Below are 26,822 nucleotides of genomic sequence, written 5' to 3' on the forward strand. Positions count from 1 at the left end.
CTGATCACACACACACACCTGCACCTCATCAAGCACACACCTGAACCTCGTAACTACACACACATTTAAGCCACACTCATAGACAGATCAGTGTGAAGTCTTGATTTGCCCTGGTTTCTTAGCGTTCTACCCGTGTTTGTTTTCTTGCTTGTATATATCAGACTGTGACTCTGTTTATCGATCGTTTTTCTGCCTGCCCCTGCCCTGCTCATTCACTGGATTCTGATTCTCGCTGCCTGCCTCGATCTCTGCCTGGTTATCGACTCTGCATCTGCCTTGCCCCTTTGTTACGGCGCCGCCAGTATTGTGTATCTCTACCTATCTATAATAATAAAAGCTGCAAATGGATCTTGCCTCCTCTGATGCTTCACAAAAATAAGACATTTAAATGAACAGCATTTATTTGAAATAGAAATATTTCACATTGTAACATTGTAAAGATTATGTCACTTTTGATCAATTTGATGTGTCCGTGCTGAATAAAAGTAGCAATTTGCTTAAAGAAAGAAGGAAACTTTACTGACCCTAAACAAGTATAGCTTTACGTATGAACTCTTCTTTGCTTCTTTGATATAATAAAGCACCTTGTAAATATTCTTTATATTAGTCTTTTTATGCTACAGCAACCCTCTGAACCTTTTCCCACCCTCAACACTCAGAGAGAGAGAAATCTAAAGCAGAAAAAAAAGAGACCTTTGGACACCAAAAAAGGAAGTGAGAGAGATGATAGTGTAGGAAATGTGGAAGGGAGGATAATTGAGACTGGACATACAAATAGAGGAGGAGGGAAGGTGAGAATGAAAGGGCTGCTTTAACAGGAATTAGGCGAGACTTATCTTCTTTCTCCTGATAGATTTAGCGGAGCATTGTTGCTAGGCATCTGACGGAATGAGCTGGTGTTATAGCTTCAAGAGAAGGGGCGTACCAGGGAGAGACATAGAAGAACCCAAAGAGAGAGGATAAGTGTTCAAAAAAGATAAGAGGATTTCAAAAAAAGAGAAGAGGTGGCTCTAATTGTGAAGCTGTATTTAAGGGGTCTGATACGTATATGAATTCTTTGTGCCCCCATATGCATATACAGCTATTTGATGAGTGAGAGCAAGAGCAATTTGAGGAGGGTTGATTTAAAAGGAAATTAGGCCCCATTATCTGTCTCAACATGGGGAAAGGAGCTAAGCTCAGAGTGTTGAATCCACTTGGCAGGACATCTGTCTGCATGGAGAAGATCTTTTACAAAACACACTTTTTACTCCTCAAGTCATATTTCAGTCTCTCTTCTCTCCCTGTGCGTCTGTCGTTCTACGAGAAAACTTGCTAAATGCTGTTAGCGATAACAAAACAGACTCTGCTGAGGAACCTCATGGGTATGGCATGCTGATGCCATGCAGTCAATAGCTTTTTTTTTTTTTTTAGCTTTGGTTTGTATTACATGTAACATATGGCAGTATGCTGCAGACCGAATGAAAGTCACCTCGGGTATATACCGGGGCACAGGAACAAACTTAATTGCAATGCAAAGAAATAAAGCTCGGGTAATTGATTCTGGAAAATGAAGATTTCTTTTACCTTGGTTTTCAAAGGTTATTATGTTAATATGGTGAAACCTATTAACTAAATAATGTCTATCTATCTGTCTCTGTCTGTAAGGCCTATAAGCCTTCAGATTTCAAGGCTTTTTAAAATGTTAAAAGTCAAGGCATTTTATGTAGTAATGTAGATTTCTCTGGTGAAGAAAGATCATTCATTGTGCTGCAAAATTCAGGACACACTTTTCCATCTTTTCAGAGACTTGTAGTTTGCAGTAATAGTAACTGCTAAAATACAAAGATTTGTGTCTGACATGCAAAGGGCGGTGTCTGTAATTTGGTTTTAAAATATTACTGGAATAATCATGAACAACTATTAGTTTTGGAAATGAATTGGTGCCTGTGACATTGAGATTTTTCAGGGAGTCAGGCACGTGAAAAGTAAAGAATCCGATACTCCAAAAAAAAATTTCATCGTAATTAGTATTTGTGCTACCGTGTTTGTAATATTAATGACGAATAGAGGTAACGCTCCACATTTTCCAACATTCTATGTGGAAACACAAGAAGGATATAATTCTTTGTTCATTATGCATATTTTCCTCTTTAATATGTAGTACTGGCAGTAAAGCTACTTTCTGTCAGAAAGCTATCGAGAGAGACATTGCCCAACATTTTATTACATCCAAAATCCCCTGTATGCACATAAAATCAGAATTACGAAGCCGCAAGTAGCAACTTCCCAGGAGGACTTGGAAGGCAGCTCTACATCTGAGCTCTCTTATTCCTGGTGTGACACTCCAAAAATAGGGGGGAGGGGGGATTATGACAGGGTTGAATTGTTGCGAAGGCTGAAATTTCCTTTTCAAAGTAGAAATGACTGACTTAAAAGTAAATTCTGGAGCTCACATTGCCATTTCTCTGAGCGATGTTTCTCCTTCACGCAGATAAACATTCTCAATCAGACTCTTAACGAGTCACTCCGGTGAATCTTAATGACAAATGTGCTATATTACTAGGGAAATGGAAAGCTGGTTGGAAGCCCACACAGCAGCACTTCCACACGGGGGGAAAAAAATGAGGGGAACGTTACTAATGCAGAGGGCATCAATTTGCAGGGAGAAACATCAGTGTGAGAAAAAGCAAAAGACAAACAGCCTCTAAAGGATGAGTTTAATCTCCAGCTCAACAACCCTCCGGTCTGCCAGCAAGATGACCCAAATTGGATCATTAAATTTCACTTCTGTATTCCTGCAGAGACGTGAGAAGGAGAATGGCCCCCTCCACCCGCCATTCTATTTCGTTTGTTTTTAGGAGACAAAGTTCAATTATTGAATTGTAAATGAATTAAAAGGACGGAGCTGCATTATCTAGGGTTCAGAAGCTGCGTGTATTTCGTAGTGCCTGTGTGTTAGCAGAGCACGAGGTGAGAGTGTGTGTTTTACGAACTCCAGTGATGCCCCGCTCATTCTCATTCTGTTTGTCCCTGCACCCCTCCACCACATCTTTATCTTTGTCTGCGGGAGACAAGATGGCCCACCGCCAGGCCTTAATGGACTTTTGGAACGCAAAGAAAATAATACATCACAGGTCGAGAAAGGAGAGGTAGAAAAAGGGTAGTGGTCCTAAATATTTCTGTCTTGCTAGCACATATCTTGGAGAATGACCTCGGCTATTCATAGAAATACTACCTGAGAAAAAGACTCCCATGCACATAGACACAAGCCATTTGTTATTACATAGAAAGCAAGAGTATTCCTGTGTGTATCAACGGTTATGAAAAAAATGACAGTAATGTCATGGCTTGAATCGCAAATGACACTGTGAAACCTTTTCCCACTGTCTCATATTGTGAATGCTGGTGTTACGCACTTTATTGCTTTTTTCTGTCATTGCAAGTACCGGTCGGATCTCATTTTTCCAAATCCGACATCTATGGTTTGAGTTACCTGTGCGACACGCTTATGCACTTCATGATTTAGAGTTGTTTAATTCAGTTTTTATGAGATCAGGTGATTCAAACAGGAGGAATTTCTTTACAAATCTCCAGAGCTCGGTTCCAATAATGTTTGATGGCATTTTGCTAAGCTAAAAGTGAAGTCTAATAAGCATGAAATTATTACACTTACATTGTGGAACTTTTTTTTTTTTGGAATTAAATATACATTTGTAACTGTCATTTCTCTCACCTCATCCACCATATTGGATCTATAATTTACTGAGCTTGTCGTAATGAATTACATAAAGGATGTTCAATGCTTTTTGCATCCAGTATTGGAGATAATGTGAAAGAAATTGTGATTTTTTTTTGTCATATAGGTATTTGTATGGATATTTGACTGTTAAATTGTAACCAACAGGCCAACAGAAAGCAGCTTGGTTTACAAATGACTCCTATGCGAGCGTTGCTTTTGTGTAACTTGTTATCCCAGTGACGACTAGAATATTTTAGTTGACTAAACTAAACATTTTTAACAAAAGACAACAATTTCAGGTTAAAACAACTTTTTTCACAGTGTATATACACTATTGACAATATAGTAAAACTTTTTTTTGCACAAATTGCTGTTACAGAAACTGCATATGCCGGTTAGGCATGTTTTGAAGCAGCTTAAACCAGCTCGTGACTGATAAAGGACCAATTAAACCAGCTCAAACCAGCTATCATGCTTTAAATCATAACTTACCACCATATGCTGTTTTTTTCAACAGTGCTGATCACAATTTAACTTAGCAACATGTTGCCAGCCTTTACATATGGTGTGTGCCTTTAAAGCACTGCCTATGGAGGAAGCTTCCTCTGTTTTGGAAAAGAGCCAGAGTGTGTGACCTTAAATTATTCTGAAGTCAGAAGAAAGTGTGTTGTCAGTTGTGAGAGGACAGGCTTGCTGGAGCTCTATATCTTTGTCATCTCAGCATGAGTAAAAAGCATAAAATGTCACATCACAGGCGCTCCTGATTCAGAGGACAGGGGCTTCATGAAGTGTGTATGTCGCAACTGTGAGGAGAAGCAGAGATGGCGCGCTGCAGATGACATCCGCATGAGCGATGGGGAGCACTCTGATTATACAGCAGGGTGTGTGAGCATGCATGCGTTCAAAGACGTACATGTGTGCACTCATATCAGTGAGTGCTAAGAATGTCAGGATGTCTATGTCCTAGGGACTTTTGACAGCTTTTTCTTGCATCTTTGCAGGGATTTAGTGAAGCCTGTATTTTCCTGCTCTATGGACAAGATGCACCCACTGATCCATGCTGTCATCACAAATAGACTAAGAGAATTTTAAGAAAACCAGGAGCAGTGCTGCTTTTTGGACTAGAACAGTAACCTTTCAACATCACAGACAAAAACGACCTGTGGTCCAAGTCTTGGCAGGTAGAGCTTGTGCTCTGGCAGGTGGTTTGGTGGCTTTATTTCACCCTCTTCTTTCTCACTGTTGTCTTTGGCTGGAGTTTGTGCAAGGAATTAAAGCGATAGTTCACCCAAAAATTACAATTCTGTCATTTACTCACCATCATGTTGTTTCAAACTCATTGGATTTTGGTTCATCTTCAAAACAGAACTCATTTGAAATTGGACACTGTGTTTATGCTAATCTAAGGGGTTCTTGTGTGCTCTGTGTTATCCTGAACCACAAAACCGGTTGTAAGTTGTAAGTAAGCTGAGTGGGATCCATGTGCAGCTTTATTGGCATGGTCGTACAGTCAGGGTCAAAACAACGGCAAACAGAGCAATCCAAAAATCAGAACAGACGAGCAGAAGGTCAGGGGCAGGAAAACAGAGAAATAGTCCAAGGTCAATAACAAAGCAGGTAATACAAAAGGAAATGATCACAATAGCAAATCAAGACTTCGCAAATTTATTTTTTATTTATTTTTTTTTTATGGCAAAAATCATTAGAATATTAAATAAGGATTATGTTCCATGACAATATTTAGTAAATTTCTTACTGTAAATATATCAAAACATAATTTTTGATTAGTACTATGCAGTGCTAAGGACTTCATTTGAAAAATTTTAAAGGCGATTTTCGTAATATTTAGTTTAGTTTTTTTTTTTTTTTTTTTTTACCCTCAGAATCCAGATTTTCCCGTCCAAACAAACCATACCTCAATGGAAAGCGTATTTATTCAGCTTTCAGGCTGGCGGTATTGTGCTCCAGGGTCACATATGTAAATTAATGCCGACATTAAGTCTGTTTATAAAGTAATCACATCTTTTCACAGGATTTGAATTAAAGTGGTTAATTCCTGTGGACTTATTTCATGAGGTCTTTATAACCTTTTACCTGGACTTTCAATAAAGAAACAGACACCTCCCAGGTTTTATTAAAAATATTAAAAATTTCGTTTGAAATTTGTGTCAGCTATTTGGCTGTTTGTAATGCACCTGCTGGTATTCTGACAGAATACAATTTTCACAATATTAACAAAATCTCATTATAACCCAGTAGATGAAAAGGAAGAAGTGGTGTTTTTTTGGAACAGGACACTGGTTTTAAAAATTATTGCCTAACAAAAAGTCGCACAAAGTTGTGCAAAGTGCTGTCCTTAGAACCGAATGATTGCTAAAGTAATGTTAAATATTTGTCTTATGAGTAGAAGTGTTACTGCAGAGAGGTTAGATGACTTTCTTTGCAATCAATGTCTACATTCTCTGAGGCTAAACTTTCAGTCTCATGGCTGTCTTAGTTGCTTTATCTTTCGCCCTTTGTGTGGGAAGCTCAAAAGGATATGCACAGACCCTCTTTTCTTTTCTTTTGAAGGCTGTGTCTAACCCTGGTGTGTTTGACTAAATGATCAAAAGCACAGTTCAGCTTATACATAGCCTCAAATTCGAAGTTATATTAACCATTGCAGTGTATTTTAGGTTTGTATGCAAACATTCAGAGGCTTGGAGAGATGGAACTTTGCTGTAGGAATCTGATTGGTCGAATTGTGTTCAAGGAATGCAGAAAACACAGTCTGTCTATTAATGGTTGAGATATTTTTAGTTATTCTTTCTACAGGTTACAACATTGCCCCTGTAGGTGATGAAAAGAGACCATCATAATGAAGTCATTGAATCATACAACCAAACTATTTTTTTAAAAGCACACCGATTCATCCAAGAGACGGAAGACGGTTGATTGAACCTGTTTTTGCCTGGAATTATATTGGCAGAGCAAACAAAAACATAAGTGGCAGTATTTTATCTAAAATGTAAGTTGCTCAATATTGAATAGCCATCTCATCCAATCTTCCCAGAATGTAAACAACTTCATGTAAACGATTTTCTTGTCAGCACTGTGTGTGAGTAAAGAGATCTGAAACGATATGATGAGAAATCAAAGTGTTTATTGCCAGATTTTTATTGCTTCCATTGTCATTAACCATGTAAAACAGTTGTGTCCCTCTCACGTACACTTCCTGTCAGCCGCTGAGCAACGTTTGAGTGATTTGAGAGCTGTTTGCAAGAATTTTTGCTTCTGTGTGAACATCTCCAATATATTCTGCCATTGAACTAACGTCACGCAGATACACAATTGTGGATGAATTGGTTTCCTCTTACTGTCACCATGTATCAAACAAACGCAAATGAAGTCATTGGATCCACAGCTAGTCCACAAAAACCAAACACACAGACTAGTGTCAAAACTGATCGATTAGTCAATACAGTCAAGAAAGACAGTCCGAGTGAAAACAGTGTTAAATGGAAAGGGAATTGGGTGACAGTGATGAGATTTGGCATACAATACTGGTCGGATTCAGCGTGGGTGACTCCTGTCAAGACACCAGCGCTTCTACCAGCCTCGGCTAAATATAGGCCTTCATTTCTTTTTTTATTATTATTTTTTTTCCTCAAGGAGAGCAATTTTCTATGAGAGTCAGTGCTTTTCTTATAAGAAACGAAAATAAAAAAAGAATGAGAATTACACTTCTTTCTGTGGTTCACCACTCCCACTAAATGTCAGAGGCATAATTCATCTGTTTTAGCAATCAATAGCCTACACGTCATATTCTCTCTCAAATGTTCACTCCCTGCTGAGTGCACTGCTGTTTGCCATTTTCATGTTGGAGCATTATGGAAAATTGACAAGTATACGACTGAATGTTACAACTGTGACTTTGACATAATGAGCTTTTTTTCACGTTGGGGAAAAAATATGGGAAGTAATATTTACTGAATGGTGCTTCCTACTTTTTGAAATGATCTATTATGCAATGGCTTTGTAAAGGGATAGTTTATTCAAAAATTAAAACTGACGTTTGCTTGTCCTCGTCATTTTATTTCTTTTCAAGAACACATACTAAGATATAATGTTTCTTCAAAATATGTTATTTTATGTTCTACAAATTGCATGAGGGCGAGTAAATGATGCTGGAAGTACAGTTTGAGTGAACTATCCCTTTAAGAAATATTACAAGTGATCTTACAAGTATGTTTTGGTTTGGCTTGCAAAGCAAGATCTCTTCAACCTGTCTTTAAAGCCAGGGGTTTTGCAAATATCCCTCATTATTCTTCACATTAGATCAGTCTTTAAGGAGTTAAGGAGCATATTTGTAATATTGCAAAACAACAGATTGAAAAAGAGGAGTGAAAAAATAAAGATTCATGCCATATCCCATTAGCAACAGTATTTCAGTTCTAGCTCAGTGAGCTGTCCTGGACTGTTTCTCAAACATCTGTGCCTAATTATTCCTCTCTCCCTTATAGATCCTGTCTTTGGGAAGAGGTACGTCCTTTTGCATATGGTCTGTGATGGACTATTAATTGCTTTTCTTTCATTTTCTGTAGGATAGAGAGTACTAATGACAGCTCAAAGCCAATTAGAGAGGAGAGGAAACACGGGAGAGGAAGTTGTCACATATTGGTGTCTCTCCATGTTGTCTCCATCGAGTGCACATTCGAGCACAGGCCACATGGGTGTGTGCTTTCAGTGTACCCTACGTAAGAACCTGTGAAGAGCGTTGCTCAGCTGTCCCTCTCTGAAAACTGCTAATTAATGATACTCTTCAATGCTCTCTGTATATAAATTTCATTTTATTGGTTGCATGCAGATTTGGTCATTTATAGACTTGAGAGAGATTAAATGATATATTGTATATGTTAATTAAATGAATATGATATATTCATTTTTGCCCATGCAATGAATCATTGTTTTGGGCCCCATTAATGCTGTATGGCAAAAACAGATGCAACGTTCTTCAAAATGTATTTTTTAAATACATTATTTTTTAGGGAACTGTCCTTTTAAGCAGCACATTGCTGAAAGCAGACCCTAAAATGACTGCTAACCACTTTGCATCTCTAAAGGAATGCAAAGTATAATTTAAAGTATAAATTAAAATATCATTTCCTCATGATTTTTTTTCTCGTGTCAGTGAGTTCAGCTCAGTTAAAGTTTGAATTGATGAATTTTGTCTCCTTTTTTATATAAGCAGCATCAGCTGAGGCATGTAGCAATTATACAAACATTTTTATTTTAGATCCATTTGAAAATGTGTTTCGTGTCCGTGCAGACAGTAGTCACGGGGTTAAAAAATCTGAAAGAATATGGATCTTTAAACATAAATGGATCTAATGAAAAAGTGCCTTAGATTGAAAAGAAAGAGAGCCCATTTTATCGCTGGGGACCAATTCTCGAAACAGAACGAAGCCGACCTTAATGGAGGTCAGGCTGTTCTGTACAAAGTCTTGTGGCTGGCAAGATGGCCTCTGGGACCTTGAGCCCAGGCCTTTTGAAGAAGTCTCAGCAGGAAAGCTGAGGACAAAGCTGATTGGCTCTTAGTAATGTCGTCCTGGGAGATGATCACTCAGCAGGAATGTCCTCCTTCATCAAATGAAGCAGACCTCTCGCCACACTTCCTCGGGTTCTCTAGAGCATGGTTTCTGAAGCCTCTTATGCTTTTGACCTTTTGGAGTTAGAACCTGATAAAGGGGTTTTAAACTAAGAACCGAAATGGAGAATAGAGAAGGTTGTTTTTTTTAAGACTTTTTCTTTTAGAATAAACGAAAAAAACCTTTCTCTTAATGTTTCAAATATGAACATGACCAGTTATATTTCATCTTGACCGCATAAATCCAACATGTTCAACTCAAATCCAGTCTGACGAATGCTACAAATGAAGGCATCACTATGTTTTCATCCATGTTATCCAGTAAATCCATCATCTTTCCATTGTTTACAGATTAAAAAGTTTTTATGCACATGTTGGAAATTGGATCCAAGTCTCAAATCTCAAAATTCACATTAAAAATATGTGGCTGAAAACCCGGTATATGATGACTAGCAGGCAAACACATTTGGAAAATGTCTGAAATTACGCCTACTACACTTACACCTTAACAAACGTGGGCGAAAGAAGTAAAACTATGCTGCATTTTGGGAAATATGTGTCGTGCCTTGGATAATGTTGGAGCAATATCTATATATCCTTTTAGCACTCACATTTACTGCTGTTCTGGGGAAGATATACTATTTCTCCGAGCTGTTCTTTCCAAATTAAATATGTGTCCGCAATAAAGGTGAAGCAGTAGTCTGTACATGTTTCACTTGGATAACTTTGAATGAAGTAGGTTTTCAAAAAGAGAGAAAAAAACAACCTCTGTACCTTGTCAAAATATGCAGCTGTGTCCTTTTGGAAGTTATTGATTTCATAAAAGCTTTGATTCATTTCATACTATAGGGCTTACTTCTCACCAAACATCAGAGGAATCCTGCTGTTTTTATAGAGTGTTGTCATTTTCCCAGGCCACTGAAACCATGAGCATTGCGAGCGCCACATTTTCAGTACAATCGCATCCGATGTGTTCCTTTAACTTTAACTCAGTGGCCTGTTGTTTGGAGAAAACGTTGAATATGTATGGGTGAATATGAATCTAATGAGGGCATGTGCTTGATATGCCTTCTTTAAAAACAATGTACTGATTAGGATGCACTGAGCATTGTTTGTTTTAGAGAAAATGGCCTGAAATAATTACCTTGGCACAATTAAAATCACAGCCCCTTTGATTGCTATAAGGCTGCAAGACTCTGAGACACGCTTCACTTTCCTGTCTGTAATGTGCTCCGGGTCAAGAAGTTTTTTTTCTTCTTTTGCTCACCTTTTGAGACACTTGCCCATTATAATGCAGTTGTGGCAATTTTACCAACTGCAGTTGTACCACTGGCAATTTTTCCTCTGCTGTCTGAGTTCAATTGAATTAGAATCAATAGAAAAGGCCTCCGGTATAACAGAACAGTTTTCATTCAGCTTCTCAATTTAATGTTCTTATGTTGTGGTGAGATCTTTCGTGATTTTTTTTTTACTTGTCTGTGTCTATAAAAAACGTAAAAGAACACCACATACTACAACAAAGATACAAAGTACACTATTTATAATTTTGCATCATTACATATAGAGAGAGAGAGAGAGTATTGATTAGGAGATCAACATATTCATCTACATATTCATTCTGTAAGATATTTAACTGTTTGATTATTATTATGGTTTTAAATTTAATACTACTTTTAGAATTCTAAGTGCTACAAGTAAATTTTGTCATCACATTTTTATTGTTTTTAAAGAAAAAACCTTGAGGAGATTGTTAGATAACGGCAAATTTGGAAAATAATCTTTGTTAAATATCTATATAAAAGTTAAATATCTGATATAAACCAAAAGCAATAGCTGTGCCAAGGCCAGTAGCTGATGATACATCATGGATCACTGAGTAAGACACAGAAGTATCTTGTGAATGTTAATTAGGTGATGCAACTTAAATCCCATACCTGCTATGCTTAAAATCAGGTAATGGGTGCCAGCCATATTAGCACATCCTTTTATTTTGCAGCAGATTTATATTGTGAATATAACAAAAAATTGTAAATGGCGCATATGTAAAGCTCTGCATTCTAGTATAAAACAAGTACCCAAGCGTATTGAACACCTTTGAAAGGACTCGGAATGAGGTGGAGAGTTATCGGTTGAAGCCTGCGGTGCAGCTTCATATCTGTAAGCAGTGAAGTTGCATCTGCATTCGTTGCAGTGAAATGACTGCTGCTCTTATCAGAATAAGCTCTCGATGTGAGAATATTCTCAGTGTTTTCTGAAGCCAGGAGCCACTCAAAGCCCATTTTAGTGCTTTAGCAGACTGACCTGTAGTTACACGCTATGTCTGGTAAGCCGTTTGGAGTAAATAAGATGTTTACTCATTTAATAGCGATTTTCTCTGAAGGCAGTCTCTCTGATCTAGCTCTGTCCTGTTGCAGACTGTTTTGAAATGCCTGAAAATTTCATGAGCGGGCTATTAAAATGTTTCTGCCTAAAAAGTCCGACTCGGCTACCACCAAAATGCCCGGCGCAAATGTGTGGACATATTTTACATGAACAGTTTACCGTACCCGAGAATGAGGTCGCTATAAAATATATCCTTGGATGTTAAACTGCAGATTGACTTGAGTTGGGGAAAAAAAGAAAGCTCTCTGGTTTTCATTAAAAGCACATTGATTTTTTATGCAAGGCTTTTGTAACCTTGAAATGTTCTCTCAGAGGATAGAGGCCATCTTTCACTTGACTTGTTCAAGGATATCTTTTTTGTCTGTAGTTGTGAATAAACAGGCCTTTTCTAGAATTCAGTTCTTTCATAGAGCTTAAGATAAAAGTTCATTTTCACTCAAAGAGGAAATATTGCAAGTATTTAGAGATTTAGGCTGTAGCAAGGGTGTTTTCTACTTTGTTTCAGTGGTAGTCAAATTAAGACTCTGCAGATAAAGTTTGAAGATGTAAAATGTCCTTATTACCTCTCAGCCGTACTTGATAAACCATTAATGATAAAAGAGTAGTGAGGGCCTTCTGGGATGTTATTTAATTCAGGCTTTATGTGGAGTAGCCATTTTTGCTAATGCGTCCAGCACCTGGTCACATTATTTATGGACAGTTTGCTCCCACCTGATTTGGTTTTGAATTCGGCCCTGTTTTTCTTTGAGCGTGAATTCAATCATGTCTCTCATAACTCTCCTGATCTTTTGTGTACATATGTGTGTCTTTTTTCTCACCCTCTTAGGTGAAGTACGGACGTTTTGCATTTGTGTGGGATGCAGCTGTGCTGGAGTATGTGGCCATTAACGACGAGGACTGCTCGCTCTACACCGTGAGCAACAATGTGGCTGACAGGGGCTACGGCATCGCGATGCAGCATGGCAGTCCCTACAGGGACATCTTCTCTCAGAGGTACTGTGTGATTAGACTCTTATTATCCATATGTAGTCTCTCGGGCCCTTCTGTTATACAAGAAGGAATTTTCAATTTAAATTTGGCATTTAAAGTTAGTGATTCTCAAATAGAATAGACCAGGGTTCATTTTAATAAGTTAGAAATTAGGTATAGAAGTTAAATCATTACTATCTTTATCCAGCTTAATATTAAAGAACCGAATTGATATCTTCTGATTCTCTCGTTTGATTTGATATTTAATTTTGAAAACCTTTCGCCTACATGTGAGAACAAGAATTATTAAGCAGACAGGAAGGGTTTTAGCGTTGCCTTCTTTATTTAATTCTACTGGAACTACAAGAATGGAACAAAACATAAATGAATATGCAAAACTTAAATGTACTTTTCCCTCAAAAAATTCCTATTTTGCTTCGTATTATTAGTTAGTAAGGTAGTTGTTAAGTTTAGATATTGGGTAGATTATGGATGTAGGATAAGATATTAATGTGTCCTTATTACTACTAATAAATGGTTAATATTCTAGTAATATGCATGCTAATAAGCAGACCCTAAAATAAGGTGTTATCATATGTAACAGAAAAATTATAGCAAAAACAAAACATAAAAAGTGTTATAAATGGTCTATTCATGGTCACATTGTTAAAATTCATTAACGATAGACATTGCGTCAGTGATTTTTAAAACACCTTCCCTGTTGGACCTTGCGATTTCTTTTTATTTATTTCCGTCTTTGTGCTGAACAGTGTGTTGCCTGAAATCCACTAAAGGTATGCGGTCCTCATTAACGTAAACAGGCTATTAATTGACATAATTGACATGCATGTTTAATTTTTTCCCGTCATTGTTATGGTCTTGGACAGCCATCAACTTTAATTTTAATAGAGCAATTTAAAAAAAGTTTCCTACGGTTACTGAAACAATGGAGAGGAAATTGCACAGCAGAATTATATGGGACTGTTTTATAATAGGCTTTCAAATTTAGCTAGTCAGCTGAGCCCAATTCTTTAAGTGAAAAGACAAACTCTTTTGCCTCACCTTAGAGGCAGTGCTTCTGCACAATAAATACATCACCAATGGATATCAAACGTATCAACATACTATTCTTAATGGCAGGAACATGTTTTTCCGCTCTGCTGCTACAATACGGGGAGCTGAATAGATATCCACGCCATGTTAAATCGCTCACTCTGAGTGAAATTGCTATATTGAAATACCAGTATAGTGACAGACTGAGAAAAATGTGATAGCATGGTGAGATGGACCCATTGTCGGGGTAAAAGTCGATACATGCTCTGCGTTTACTCATCGCCAGGAGTCTAAAGAGAGCGTGCTAGTGCAGTAGCTGAACACGTCTGCCATAGTGCATAAGTAAAGTAGCCCACAGAGGCAGGAGAAAGAGGAAAACTTGACTAAACACTGAAATGATAATAAGGTACCAAAAGGAATATGCATAGAAATCATACTATAGTGAAAGTGCACCTTAATCACTTACATTGTCCTCTAGGTACAGTTGTTCTTTGTAAAATCCTGTGGATTTTGAAGAGCTTTTACTGTTCCAAACCACAGATCACCATCTTCCATCTGTTGTTTCCGTGGGACTAAACGCATGCGTTTTTGTCAGGATACTGCACAGGAAGCACAGATGCACTTGAAATCTCATGAAAACTCTTTGACAGCTTGTCAAATGATCTATATGTGAATAATCTGTTGGTAAATTACGTGTTATTCTCTGAACATTTTACTTTTAGTAAGACAAATTACATATTTAATGCAATCTACTTCAGATTTGTAATGAATTTCTTCTTCAGATGGAGTTTATGGCAGCCACCTGAACCATAGATGTAATTAATAGAGGAAAAATTGATGCTGATTGATCAAAAGGCTCTAAACACAGTATTTTGGGGGGGTTCAGCCTGGATGCTGTGCTTTGGTGGAGGTCTATGAGAGCGGCATGAGTGTTATTTGTATTGGACAAACTACAAATTGTATTAGGGCTGCACGATATATCGAAATAAAATCGATATTGCAATATGGCTTAGTGCTCATGATACAGTGTTCAGCGTCTTGCAGCAGCTCAGTTTATTTACTGTGAACCAAGCTAATCAAAGTCACAGAAACATAGTATATTCAGCTTCACTCATGTAGATGGACACATATGTATTTATGTGCAACAATACCACCAAAATTAAAGCTTGATGGCTGAATGTTTAATAAAGGCATTCAGACAATATTTTTATTATTGTATATATAATACAATTTTTTTATATATTTTACTATATTATTAGTGTGGGGTTTTATTTAACAATAATCACAAAAAATATATATTATTTTATAGTCATATTTAATGGGCCGAAAACTGATCATTCAGGCTTAAAAGGATGGTTTACCAAAAAATAAAAAATAAATGAATCAAAGAATAATATCAGTAAAACATTTATTTCTCGGCTTTTTTAGATTCTCTCACCTGCAAATAATTATTAAATAGAGCAGTTCATGTCATTTAGTAATAATTTTTGTATTTTGTCATATCTCAATTTATTTAACAAATAAATATTGCAATGGCAGGGAGAAGTGCATCAAAGTAGTAAAACTAATTTCTGACACTGGTAAAATGTTTGTTTTAGTTTTTATTTTTATTTTTGTAGTATTTTGAAAAGCAGCAATTAAGAGTAGTGTTTTGCCATTTGATAAATGACATTTGCGTTAGTGAGCATTTGATTGTGTGTGTGTGTGTGTGTGTGTGTGTGTGTGTGTGTGTGTGTGTGTGTGTGTGTGTGTGTGTGTGTGTTTGTGTGCAAATGTATAGATTGATGTAGTCTGCTGCCAATCCAAAAATATCAGGGAGTTTATTGTTTATTGGGTATATGTGGTTTATAATTTGGCATGTATGGGCAATTGCGAAATCGTTATTTCTTAGGTTGAGCTCTAAATTACATGTTATTGATTGGTGTGTTGGTTTACACTGGAGGCATGGGAAAGAGAGAGAAAGATAAATGGTGTGAAATAAAGAGCGACAGAGGAGGTATTTAGGTGTTCTGATTGAAAGCTAAGCATTTAGAGTAAGGAGAGTGCTTTCTTTCAGGTTGTATTTGATATTTGATCTGAACGATTAGTCATATATAAGACTTAAAATATTATTAACTGAAGATTTTGATTAAGATGGTTTTGGTTTGAACCTGTTACCTCAGCACTGACATAGCAATGTGCTTAAGATCACTCAAAATACCTTAGCAACAACCTAACAGCATGGCAACCATGCCCCGCACTTTACCATCAAATTGTGTAGGCTACCACTACTCACATTTCCTTCATATGCTGTAAAAATCTACTTGCATCTTGTTGTTTTCATCAACGGGGTTATTAGAGGAGTGAAGACCAAGAGTGAAGACCAATTACCCTATTAAAAATGGCAGACTGTAGAGCGATCGCCACTTATACCTGACATTTGCAGCCCACAGTGCCAGTCAATTTCCAGGACAGATGTGAGCTTGCTTATACTCCTCAGGGCAGATACCCATGTCAGCCTGGTTATGGCCACATGTCGCCTGTTTACACAAAGTCAGTCCCTTAGCAAATGGTGCTGGGAACACATGACATTTTGGACTCATTGTCCAGCTGATAAAAATCATTAGAACGGAGCTGCACTACACTTTTGCCGTTGAAAGCAGTCTGGTAAATAAATACAGTGTTAACACTTGCAGATTTCTACCGCATGAGCGCTTTAACATAAACAGAGCCGGGGGAATTGAACATTTCCCATATCCCATACTATTACACCTTTAATTATCCTAATTATCGACTAATTGAAGTGATTTTTCCCTAAGCTTAAAAGAATGTTCTGGGTTCAGTACCAGTTAAGCTCAGTTGACAGCATTTGTGGCATAATGTTAATTTCTACAAAAAGAGTAGTACTTGAAGTACTTGCAGTAGAAGTGAATGAAGCCAATGTTTGGAAGACTTAACTGCCTTTCTTTTATTATTTAGCACTATTCTGCAAATCCCGCGTGAAAATGAGCTTTGTTTGTAAACGAATCTGCAGGACATTGAAGTGGACTACCAATTGTTTTGAGTTCTGAAACTTTTACAGAATTTCGTAGAGTACAGTGACCTCTCACATTTCAAAAGATCAAGGGAATTCTGTTAGCTCGTGACCCCTTTAAAAGAAGAAGAAACGTGAAGTTTATAAAAACACTTCCAATTAATCTTTCTGTTGCGAGCTGTGTATTACTTGAACTTTAATTTAATCAGTTTAAATCATAATTTAAATGTTTTTTTTATGGCTTTACGATGGTATGTTGTCTTGGAAACTAAGATATAACTATAGACAGAAAAGGTTAGCAAGAGATTTGTTTCACAGTAAAATCATGTTAACATGCGTATTGTTTTTGTCTTGTGGCTGTACTTTTGAAACATTTACAGATTGGCCCGTTCACCTCCATTACCGTAAATTAGATTTTTGCTGCATTTTTTTATGACACAAATTGTCAATCTAAGCTTAATGTTCACTGCAATCCAGCATATTCCCCCACTGAATGTATAGAAACTAGAAGCATCTTCAGCTTTTCTTTAATATATATATATTTGGCATTGAGAGATTAAAATCGAACGAGCGGTTATTATACTGATATTTGTCTTTCTCAATCTTTTGAGATGTCTAGGATCCCTCAGATGCTCTGATTCATATTGATAAGCTGAGAAGAAATTCCCTCTGTACTTCCAAGACAAAAAAAAAAAACTGCTTGCCTTTGTCTTTTCGTTCCTTTTCTCATCGTGTTTTCCCAGCTCTTATCAAGTAGTTTGTCTCCCCGCAGTCAGAGACATCTAATAACGTGATCATTTCTGCCGCAGCTGGTTGCCATAGCAACAGCTCCAGCAGTCCACACTCGAATCAGCGCGCAGGGCCCGAGAGGCGGGCGAGGAGACCGCATGACAGACAGACCTGAGGAGAGAACCGCAAATCTCCATCCACGTTATCCCAGAAGAACAGAAAAAATTAGTTTGAAGAGCTACTGTAACCCAGCACACAGAGAGACAGAGAATCAAGCTCGGTGTCATACCGAGGTCTTAAATAAAAGCTTGTTGCAGTTACCAGATCACACAGTTGTCATGGAGAATCAGGTTGATCTGGACTTGGGCTGTTAACGGGGCCAAGTGTTTGTGTTTAGCCTCCGATATTGAACATGGACCGCAGCCAGCTGAACTCTCTTGACTGTGGCTGGTCAGTGATATGGCAGTTTAAAGACAAAAACACGGGTGAATTTGTTGTTTGAGTTTTGCCCCGGCTTGTCAGTCGAGCACAACTTGTTCGGCACGCACGCCGCTTATCTCCCTCTCTTCATCCTCACTCACCTTTCCCTCCATTCATCACTCCGTTCAGGGAGGAGAGGGAATAAAGAATAAATATCTGCTGTTGCGAAGCTGTTGTTTCTCTGTGAGAGCCTGCAGGGAAGCGGTAAAAGGGCACATTTTTAAAGCCCTCATGAAATCAAAATTTTAATTTTAGATGGCGTATGAAGTTAATCTAATAATGCTAGGGTAGAGATTTTCAGTTTGATTAATGCCAAGAATCACTAATCAGTAGAATAAAGTGATTATATTAAAAAAAAAAAAAAAAAAATGGCCTTTTTTTTGTTGTCACTGGTATTAATTGATAAAAAAAAATTGATGTTGTTTGTGCGCACAAATAAAAAATAAACCTTCCACAGATCGGAAGATGCATTAAGCTCCATTCACACCAAGAATGATAACTACAAACACAACGATATTAGCATCCACACCTTCGAACGATAACATCTGTTTGGTCTAAAAGCGTACGCGCTTCCGCTGCTTTAAATTTAGAACCGCATGGTTTCTGATCAGCTGTGAATTTTTATATTGTTCATCAGCTGGAAAAAAAAATTCATTATGGAAGTGATTCCAACAATATTGCTTTCCTGTGCCTTCATCATTATCGTTGTGGTGTGGACTCGGCTATTCATTAATATTAAACACGAGTTTTAGAGTTATCATGCTTTTTGTGAACAGGCCTTTACTCTTATGTGCATGAGTTTAAGTTAAAGTATTTTAAGTGAAATACGAATGATCGCACTGGCACCTCCATGTTAATTTTCATAATGTTAGAGTAAGTGGCCATGTAATGTTGATACTAAGTACATTTTTCAGATTATAAAGCACATCTGCAGTTGATGATCAAAACGAACGTTTGTATGTCCTGTCGGACTACGTGACTTCCTGTAGACTTTTATTCTGCAATTAAGCGACTAATGAAATTGTGAACGACTAATCATGTTCTGGTCAACTAATGGTTAGTTGACTTTTAGAGGCCAGCCCTATTTTTTAGCACGTCCATTTATTTGTAAAGGGCTTTACAGATTAAATATTTGAGTATTTAAAAAAAATATTTAATAATGCAATAAATATTTAAACACAAAGCACCAACTTCCCATTTCATTAGGAAATGCGAGAGTGATTGTTTTTATGATTTTGAAGAATATTTGATGAAAAAAAAAGGCAAGCTACAAAAACTTTTCTAGAGAAGTTTAGCAAGAGTGAGCATGCTAAAAAAAAAAAACGTGTTCAGCATATGGCCATCAGTGGACTTATCTTCTCAACAAACAAGGTAAAATCTGGTCCCCTCTGAGATGTCTACTGTCATGTCTCCCTTGAGATTTGTGAAGACAAGCATGTGGCGTATCCTCAAGGGCAAAACTGGACAGTTGATTCTCTCAGGAAAAGAGCCTGGTGTTAATTCCTGCGGATCACACCGCTCCTCATTTGTTTAAAACACCAGGGTGTTAATTCATTAAGCACAGAGACTGTTAATTTGCCCAGGACCAGCTGCCGGAAAACCACAAGGTCAGAAACATGCTTTCTAATAGGAGTCCTTGAAGGCTGAGACTTATTTTAGACTCTGGTTTAAAGATGTCGCAGAAATAGGAGAACAGAATAGAAATGTCTCCTTAAGAACGGTTACTCAAGGCATTCTTTTAAATTCATGCTTGCTTCTACCTTGTCATCCTATCAGTGTGGTCAGATGTAACCTATTATCTGAGCTCTGAAGCAGCACGTGGCTTGTTGACCCACTGAGATTTGACACATCCATCATGGAAACACTCATAAATGCCACAGACTAATTTTTCAAGGGTATGCCGATGCATATGTCTGTAATAGGAGTTGTTCTGTGGTGACCTCCACTGGAAATGAGGTCTTAAAGGAATAGCTGTTACTGAAGACCAAGACATCTCATCTCAGAACTCATTCATCACAGTGGTTTAATACCATGGAAAATGAAAACATGAATTGAAATATCCACCCATGTTAAAATGGCTAAATGTACATATCTATCGCCACCACGAGGAAACATTTATCTAACCTCGCTTTTTGTTATTGACAACTATAAAAAATTGTGTATGGTGATTGAAATAATGTTGAAATAAAATAAAAGATGACTATAAAATAACATTAGATATTAAAACATTTGAAATGTAAATAATAAAAATATATGCATAAATTATAAAAATGTAAAATTATATACATATATATATATATATATATATAGTGTAATTTTATGTAATATGTATGTAAATTTTAAACATAAAAATTACAAAAAGTACAAGAAAAGTTCTAAAACTAAAGTTACATTGAAAACTTAAAAAAGCTTATTTTGAAAAAGCATATAATAATTTTGAAATATTGTATCAATACTGCTGTCATAAACCACCTCCATGCTTCCTACACTATAAAAAACGTAAATCTTTCTACTACAAAGTTCATATTTACTTTAATATATTACTTTTTTTTGTAATTAATTGTAAATTACTCTCAATTTCTGAAAGAAAATAGTTTTTTTTACTTTTTTTTTTTACTTTTTTTTCCAATGTATTCAAAATCTCATGTTGTGTTATCATTAAATCAGTCGTGGCAAACGTATTTGTAATTCTGTTAATGTTCCTTGAGGCTCACTTACGATGCGAGTTTATTTTCGCAACCTGTATTTGCATGGTTATTTTGTGAATATTAACAACAGGAAAGTGATGTATGGCTTCTCGAGACCTAAAAAACCTCCATTTGTCATGCTGTTTTCATTTGTGAACTTTTTTTTCTATTTTTGACAATGCCCTGTAAAGATGAGAGGAACATTGATTACATCTTTGCTTACTCGGTCGCAGTAGTTGGCGTCGTAATGGTGTTGGATCACGGCTCCCCTGGTATGTTTTGTGCTGTTCTCTTGAATTGTCCTCATTGTGCTTTCAGGTCTCTGCTATCGCACTCTGAAACCTCTGAAGCAACATATGTGGGCAGTGTTGCGTGGCTAAATGCTGTTGGCACATATAAAAAGTGGTCTATAAAGCAAATCTCTCAACATTGGCCCACCTTGTTGCGAGTCCTGTGAGCTGTGTCCGTGCTAGGGTCGTTCTCCATCTGTTGAATGCAATAGGACGTTTTTCACTCCCGCATCACGTTATGAGACAGGCGTGAGGGAATGAATATGAAGGATAGCTTTCGGAATAAATGCCGAATGGGGGTTCTGGGTGTGCGTTACTGTGAATGCTGAACGTTTGCATTGCGTGCGTGGATGTTTGGGTAAGTGTTTGCGGCAGATGCGGTTTGGATGTGATTGTGGGCTCTCGGAATCTAGCTAGTCTCCTCCTCGGGGGGAAGAAACTGTGCGGTGACTCCTGACTGCAGACAATCAGGCTAGAGAGAGACCGGCGCGCAATACAGATCAGCCAATCAATGAGGCAAATTCTCCTAAACCTTTGTGTCCTGTATTCATTATCATTCATTTGCAGCCGCTGGACCGGCATTAGTACAGACTGCCATCGCTACATCAGAACGCGCTCGCTCTCTTTATGATGAGCTAGACGCCGCAGCTTGCCATTATTGTTGAGGAGACACTGCCCCCTGGTGCTGGGGAAAAAAAGACAGCCACTGCAGCAACAGATGCCACCGAACAGACTGAGACCATTCCAGGTTATTTATAGGGTGTTACACAGATCTCAGTGGCTCAATTAATGTGTAAGAATGAAGCAATCTGACATTAAATTTCAATCCATAACACAGCCCATTTCTGTAATGCGACACACAATAAAATTGCGCATAACCGTGCATATATTTAGGTCGGTAGTAAATGTCCAGGCATGGAGTGCAGCACTTCAGTTATTTAATGAAGCTTCATATTTGTCTTACTTTAGCTGACTTAAGACAGCTAAGTTATTTCTGAGCAAATGGATGAATCTTCGGTTCGGGGAACGTTGCTGTCTCCTGTGGTTTTGAAGAAAAATACTCTAGTTATAGATGGTGGGTTATAATGGGTTTTATGGCGTCTCTTACTCTTTTCCTTTTTAAATGTGCAGAAACTGCTAGGATTTTTTTTCTGTCCAAACTTTTTAACTTCACGCTGTATAAAATTCAGCTTTTTTCATCCTGTTTTATTTGAATATGCATATTGAAGGGTTATTGTTTTTAATGAACTACTAATATTTAGTGAATTCCTGTGGTTAGGCATTTTTTATTTAAACGTTTTAAGGTTTAAAGTAAATTGGTGTATTTATATCGTGATTCTCAACCCTCTTGACTTATAGGCCTCCCGTTGTCCAAAACAATATTCACAATTTAGTCCATTACTATATATATATATATATATATATATATATATATATATATATATATATATATATATATATATGTATTTTATTTTTTTATTTTTTATAATCTGTGCTGTAATTATAAGAAAACTGTTTACTTTTATTAAGAGAAACTGAGAGCATTGATGTTGACTGTTATTAATTTAGTATTTTTAGAGATTTCAAGAACCAAACAGTCCTCAGGAAAAACAATATTTAAGTTGTGGGTGAGGGGAATATGATTTTAATAATCTTATTTTTGTTTTTGTTGTTATATTCATACAGTATATTAATAATAACTCATGAATGCAAACACTCATTACATTCAAGTCATTGTGAGACCCCCTGGAATCTTTGAGTCCCACTGGTTGAGAACCACATACAGTTTATAATAATTCAAAAGAAAACTTTTTTTTCTTTGTATCGTATGTTGAAAGTTAATCAATCGCTAGATAACTAAGAAATCCAAGACTTCCAAACTAACATGTCATGACATGGATTCTTTGCAAGAGCCCCTAACTAAAAAGAGTCCTCTATATGTTCGTCCATGTACAGGATCCTGGAGCTTCAGCAGAATGGAGACATGGACATCTTGAAGCTGAAGTGGTGGCCGCGGGACAGTCCGTGTGACCTGTACTCCCCTGTGGGCACTCGAAAGAGTGGCAGTGCCTTGGACATCCATAGCTTCGCTGGGGTCTTCTTTGTACTCGCAGCCGGTGTGGTGCTTTCCTGTCTTATTGCCACTGTGGAGACCTGGTGGACGCGAAGGAAGGGCTCCAGAGTGCCGTCGAAGGAGGTGAGAGTCTTAACAGTGGATGTGGTTTATCATAAACCTGCATCATTAACACAAGAGTGTGGGAGATTTTCTAAGGGCTCAAAAACAGATGGGATCCAGTTGTTCAACAACATCACCTTAAATTTCCACTTAATAGAGGACAAAAGGAAAAAAGGGCATAAAAAATAACAACAGTATGACCAAAATAAGTTTATATCATATATATAAGTGTATAATATATAATATAAAAACAATTTACCATTTATAGAAAATAAATACAAAATATGCATAGTATGTTATCCATACTATGTTTTGGATAATGCAATGGATTTACACTTTACAAATTAAAGATACTTAATCTTATTTTAATTATTTTCTCTTATTGTACTTTTTGGTCGCAAATTAAAGGATAACGTGTGAAAACAAAAAAATCTACATTTTAAAGTTTGGTAAAATATCTTTTGTACACACCTGACATCAGCTCATCCTCTAATAATGAGATGCTAGGCTACTGTAACTAACATAAAAGACACAACTTAATAGGTTTCTTCATCATTTTTTAACCGTAAATAACATCAATCCTGATAGCCACGGTTGGGAGGATTGGGAGGATATTAGTAACATCAACAAAAAAGCCAAGAGTTTAAAATGAGAAATAGTCAGCATTACAAACAGCAGACGAAGCACTTTTTCAACAAATTAATTTTTCTGATAGCGCACTTAAACAAGCGAACCTCCCCTAAAAGAACACAATGTTGTTCAATTGCCTGCCAAGCGCATTAACTGTAATAGAGTTCTGCTGGGAAAATAAATAAATAAATAAATAAATAAGCAGGTGCTGGAAAATATATGTGCTGATAAAAGCTGCATATATCTGGATAATTACTTTAAGGCGAGGCTCTAATATATCTTTAATATCCCATCCTTCAGTTTGTGTACATCGGTTCAGATGAATGTGTTCGCGCATATTGTTTTTCTTGTTTTTACAACTGTTTGCCTATGGTTCTTTGGCATCCAGTTAAGAATAATTAACAAATGAGCCCACACTCTGCAGTTAAATGCTTGCGTTTTACATGAAAACACATGGTAACAGTGACAGTACATTCATATGGCTGCGAATGAACCTTTGTGATGTTGCTCTTGACGCATTTCTTTGATTTGATGAGTTTATAGCTCCTTGTTATCTTCTGCAGCTGTCATATTGTGGGTGTTTCCTTTCCTGATATGGCATCCCCATCTCCCTCATTACTCCAACCGAGTCCCATCACCCACCCCCCAACATACGCACCTGACCTCTCCTCACACCCCTCTGGTCCATGTCATCAGACTCTCCACAGGCCAAAAAACACAGCATTTCATCTCCAGCGTTCCACCTGAAAACAATCTCCGTAGTGCTTTTGATCAGCGGTCAGGGGCCTTTTCTTGTCTTCCGTCCTCCTGCCATGAAGCAGCTTTTATCTGTCAGGGGCAGCAGCAGGCTCCTCATGACCCCACGGAGAGAGCCCCTCTCCTTCATCCCTGTTCTTCTGAAGGCCGTCCTCCACTCCAATGGTCATCATAATGCTTCGACATTAGTGTTACTTACTCATCTGTTTCTTCCAGAAACAGCAGATGAGCATTTTTGATCCTGCTGGTTTAACAGGATTCAATATAGTGTTAGTTTTTGATTACAGCATGCCACAAATAGCAGATTGAAGTCTTATGGGAATGTGAATGAATATTTTCTACTTGCATATGAACAAGGTCCAAATTAACACTGAATTAAAATTGCTGGACGAATTGCGACTTTACATACTGTAGTTTAAATCAACTTTTAGTAAGGATAGTCTGACCTAATTTTGGTATGTGAAAAATTTGCTATCAGGGCATTTTAAATATATTTAATTTTTTATGTCATTAAATGATACATTATTTTAAAAATGTGTTATGCTCACTATGGCTTCATTTATTCAAAAAAAATACAGTAATATTGTAAAATATTGCTATATTTTAAAGTAACTTATTTAAAAATATTCCTATAAATTTATTCCTTCGAATTGCAAAGTAGCCATTGGCCTAGATCCATTACTTTAGTCTTCGGAACTAAACTGTCAATTATTAAGCGTACAATTATTATCAAAGTAATGTACTGCCTAATATTTTTTGAAGCCATCATTTTTTCAGGGTTCATTGATGCATAGAATGTTCAAAAGCATTTTTCAAAATATGAAAGTTAAAAATATTATACATATCTTGACTGCCGCTCTTGATTTTCAGAAAGAATTTTAAAATAATTTCTTTAAAAAAATAAATAAAAATCAACCTCTAACTTTTAAATACTTACGGCAAGAATATTACATATATAATACATTTTATAATATAAAATAAAAACAATTATATCATATCTAAATATTTAATATTGGACCTTGTACTGTATATACTGTAAGCATGTTTAGTCATTAATTACAGCTAGCACAGTGGTGTAGTAAATATAGTAACTAGTAAGATATAAGACTGAGCACAGAGATGATTCTCTCTGAGGATTTTTCTAGTAGGGTGGAGTGCCTTGGCTGTGGTCACACTTGAACCCGCTCATTTCTGCCCCAGTGGTTGGATCATGCTGAGTTGGGCTCATTCCTCGGAGCACTCTTCCAGACGGTTCCATCAGAGTAGAAGCTTGGCAGAGCTTTGCACAAATATTCACACTGACATGCTGATAAGCACGGATTTTAACACGCACGGTTCAGCGAGCGACAAGTGTTAATGCCAAAAGCGACCAAGACAAAACAAACACTAAAAATTAGCACATATCACACTCATGTCACCGATGTTTTCGGTTCTACAGTTAAAGCTCTTTAGTTTAGAGTTTTATCCGCATTCTTTTGCTGCAAAAAAAAGTATTTTTTTACACTTTTTCCAGTAAAATTATCCGTGCATTCAGAAAGTAAATAAGTAATAATATAAGTTAATGAAATATTGCGAAAAATGTTTCATTTTAAGGATCGATTTAACTGGAAAAAACAAAAAAAATACACATTTTTGCAGTATTTATTGTCATTTTCTGTCTTTTCTAATTGTCATTTTGGCACATCCTTAAAAAAACATTCTTTCATCTTTCAGCATGATGCAACTTTTCTTTTTGCTGTGTCCTAGTGTCTTGGTGCATCCTTAATTCTTCTTGACTGCTTCTTCTTTTCTTTGTAATATTTCTTGACACCTGGCTAACACTGAGTTCATTGCACATCAGAACAATAGAATGACTTTGTGCTTGTGTCTCTGTGTCTGACACACACACACACACACACGTTGCATATGCCACGGTGTTAGTTTGTCCCTGTTTCCTCTGTTTCTCTGTGATCTCGCCGTCACGGCTCCTTCTGTGGTGTCGCAATTGATCTGAAATAATTCAGTACGACAAGTCGTCAAAACGAGTTCAAACTCATAGTGATGAATTACGTATAGCCACCCAAGTTTTTATAGCGCACCACCTGCCAATCCAGAGAGGACGAGCAAGGGGTCCAGAGAACCGGACGTTTTGCTGTGTGAACAAGTCATTTCACATGCCAAGCTTTGTGTCCTAATCATTCCTGGAAAACTAAATGATGAAAAGTTCTTCACCTCAGATGTCTGCTGTGTCATTGATATTGTGGCTGTCTGGAGTCCTGCGGTGCCTCTGCGTTTCTAGGCCACAGTATGAGGTCTGCATTCAAATACCCG

The 26,822-nt window shown here is 37.1% G+C and overlaps 1 protein-coding gene across 4 annotated transcripts in view; it reads left to right on the top strand.

The window, feature by feature from the left end:
* The window catches only part of grid2 (glutamate receptor, ionotropic, delta 2), a 313,350-nt gene that overhangs the window by 281,209 nt on the left and 5,319 nt on the right, over window positions 1-26,822 (top strand). For all 4 annotated transcript variants that reach the window (XR_006251662.1, XR_006251663.1, XM_043247756.1 and 1 more), the window contains exons 14-15: window positions 12,556-12,722; window positions 22,907-23,147. Coding sequence is in view for 2 of the 4 variants with exons in the window: in XM_043247756.1 (XP_043103691.1) it covers window positions 12,556-12,722; window positions 22,907-23,147 (408 nt within the window). In the remaining 2 variants the exon portion in view is untranslated. The remainder of the gene's footprint in view (window positions 1-12,555; window positions 12,723-22,906; window positions 23,148-26,822) is intronic.

Source organism: Puntigrus tetrazona, chromosome 8, assembly GCF_018831695.1.
Source record: "Puntigrus tetrazona isolate hp1 chromosome 8, ASM1883169v1, whole genome shotgun sequence".
Taxonomy (NCBI): domain Eukaryota; kingdom Metazoa; phylum Chordata; class Actinopteri; order Cypriniformes; family Cyprinidae; genus Puntigrus; species Puntigrus tetrazona.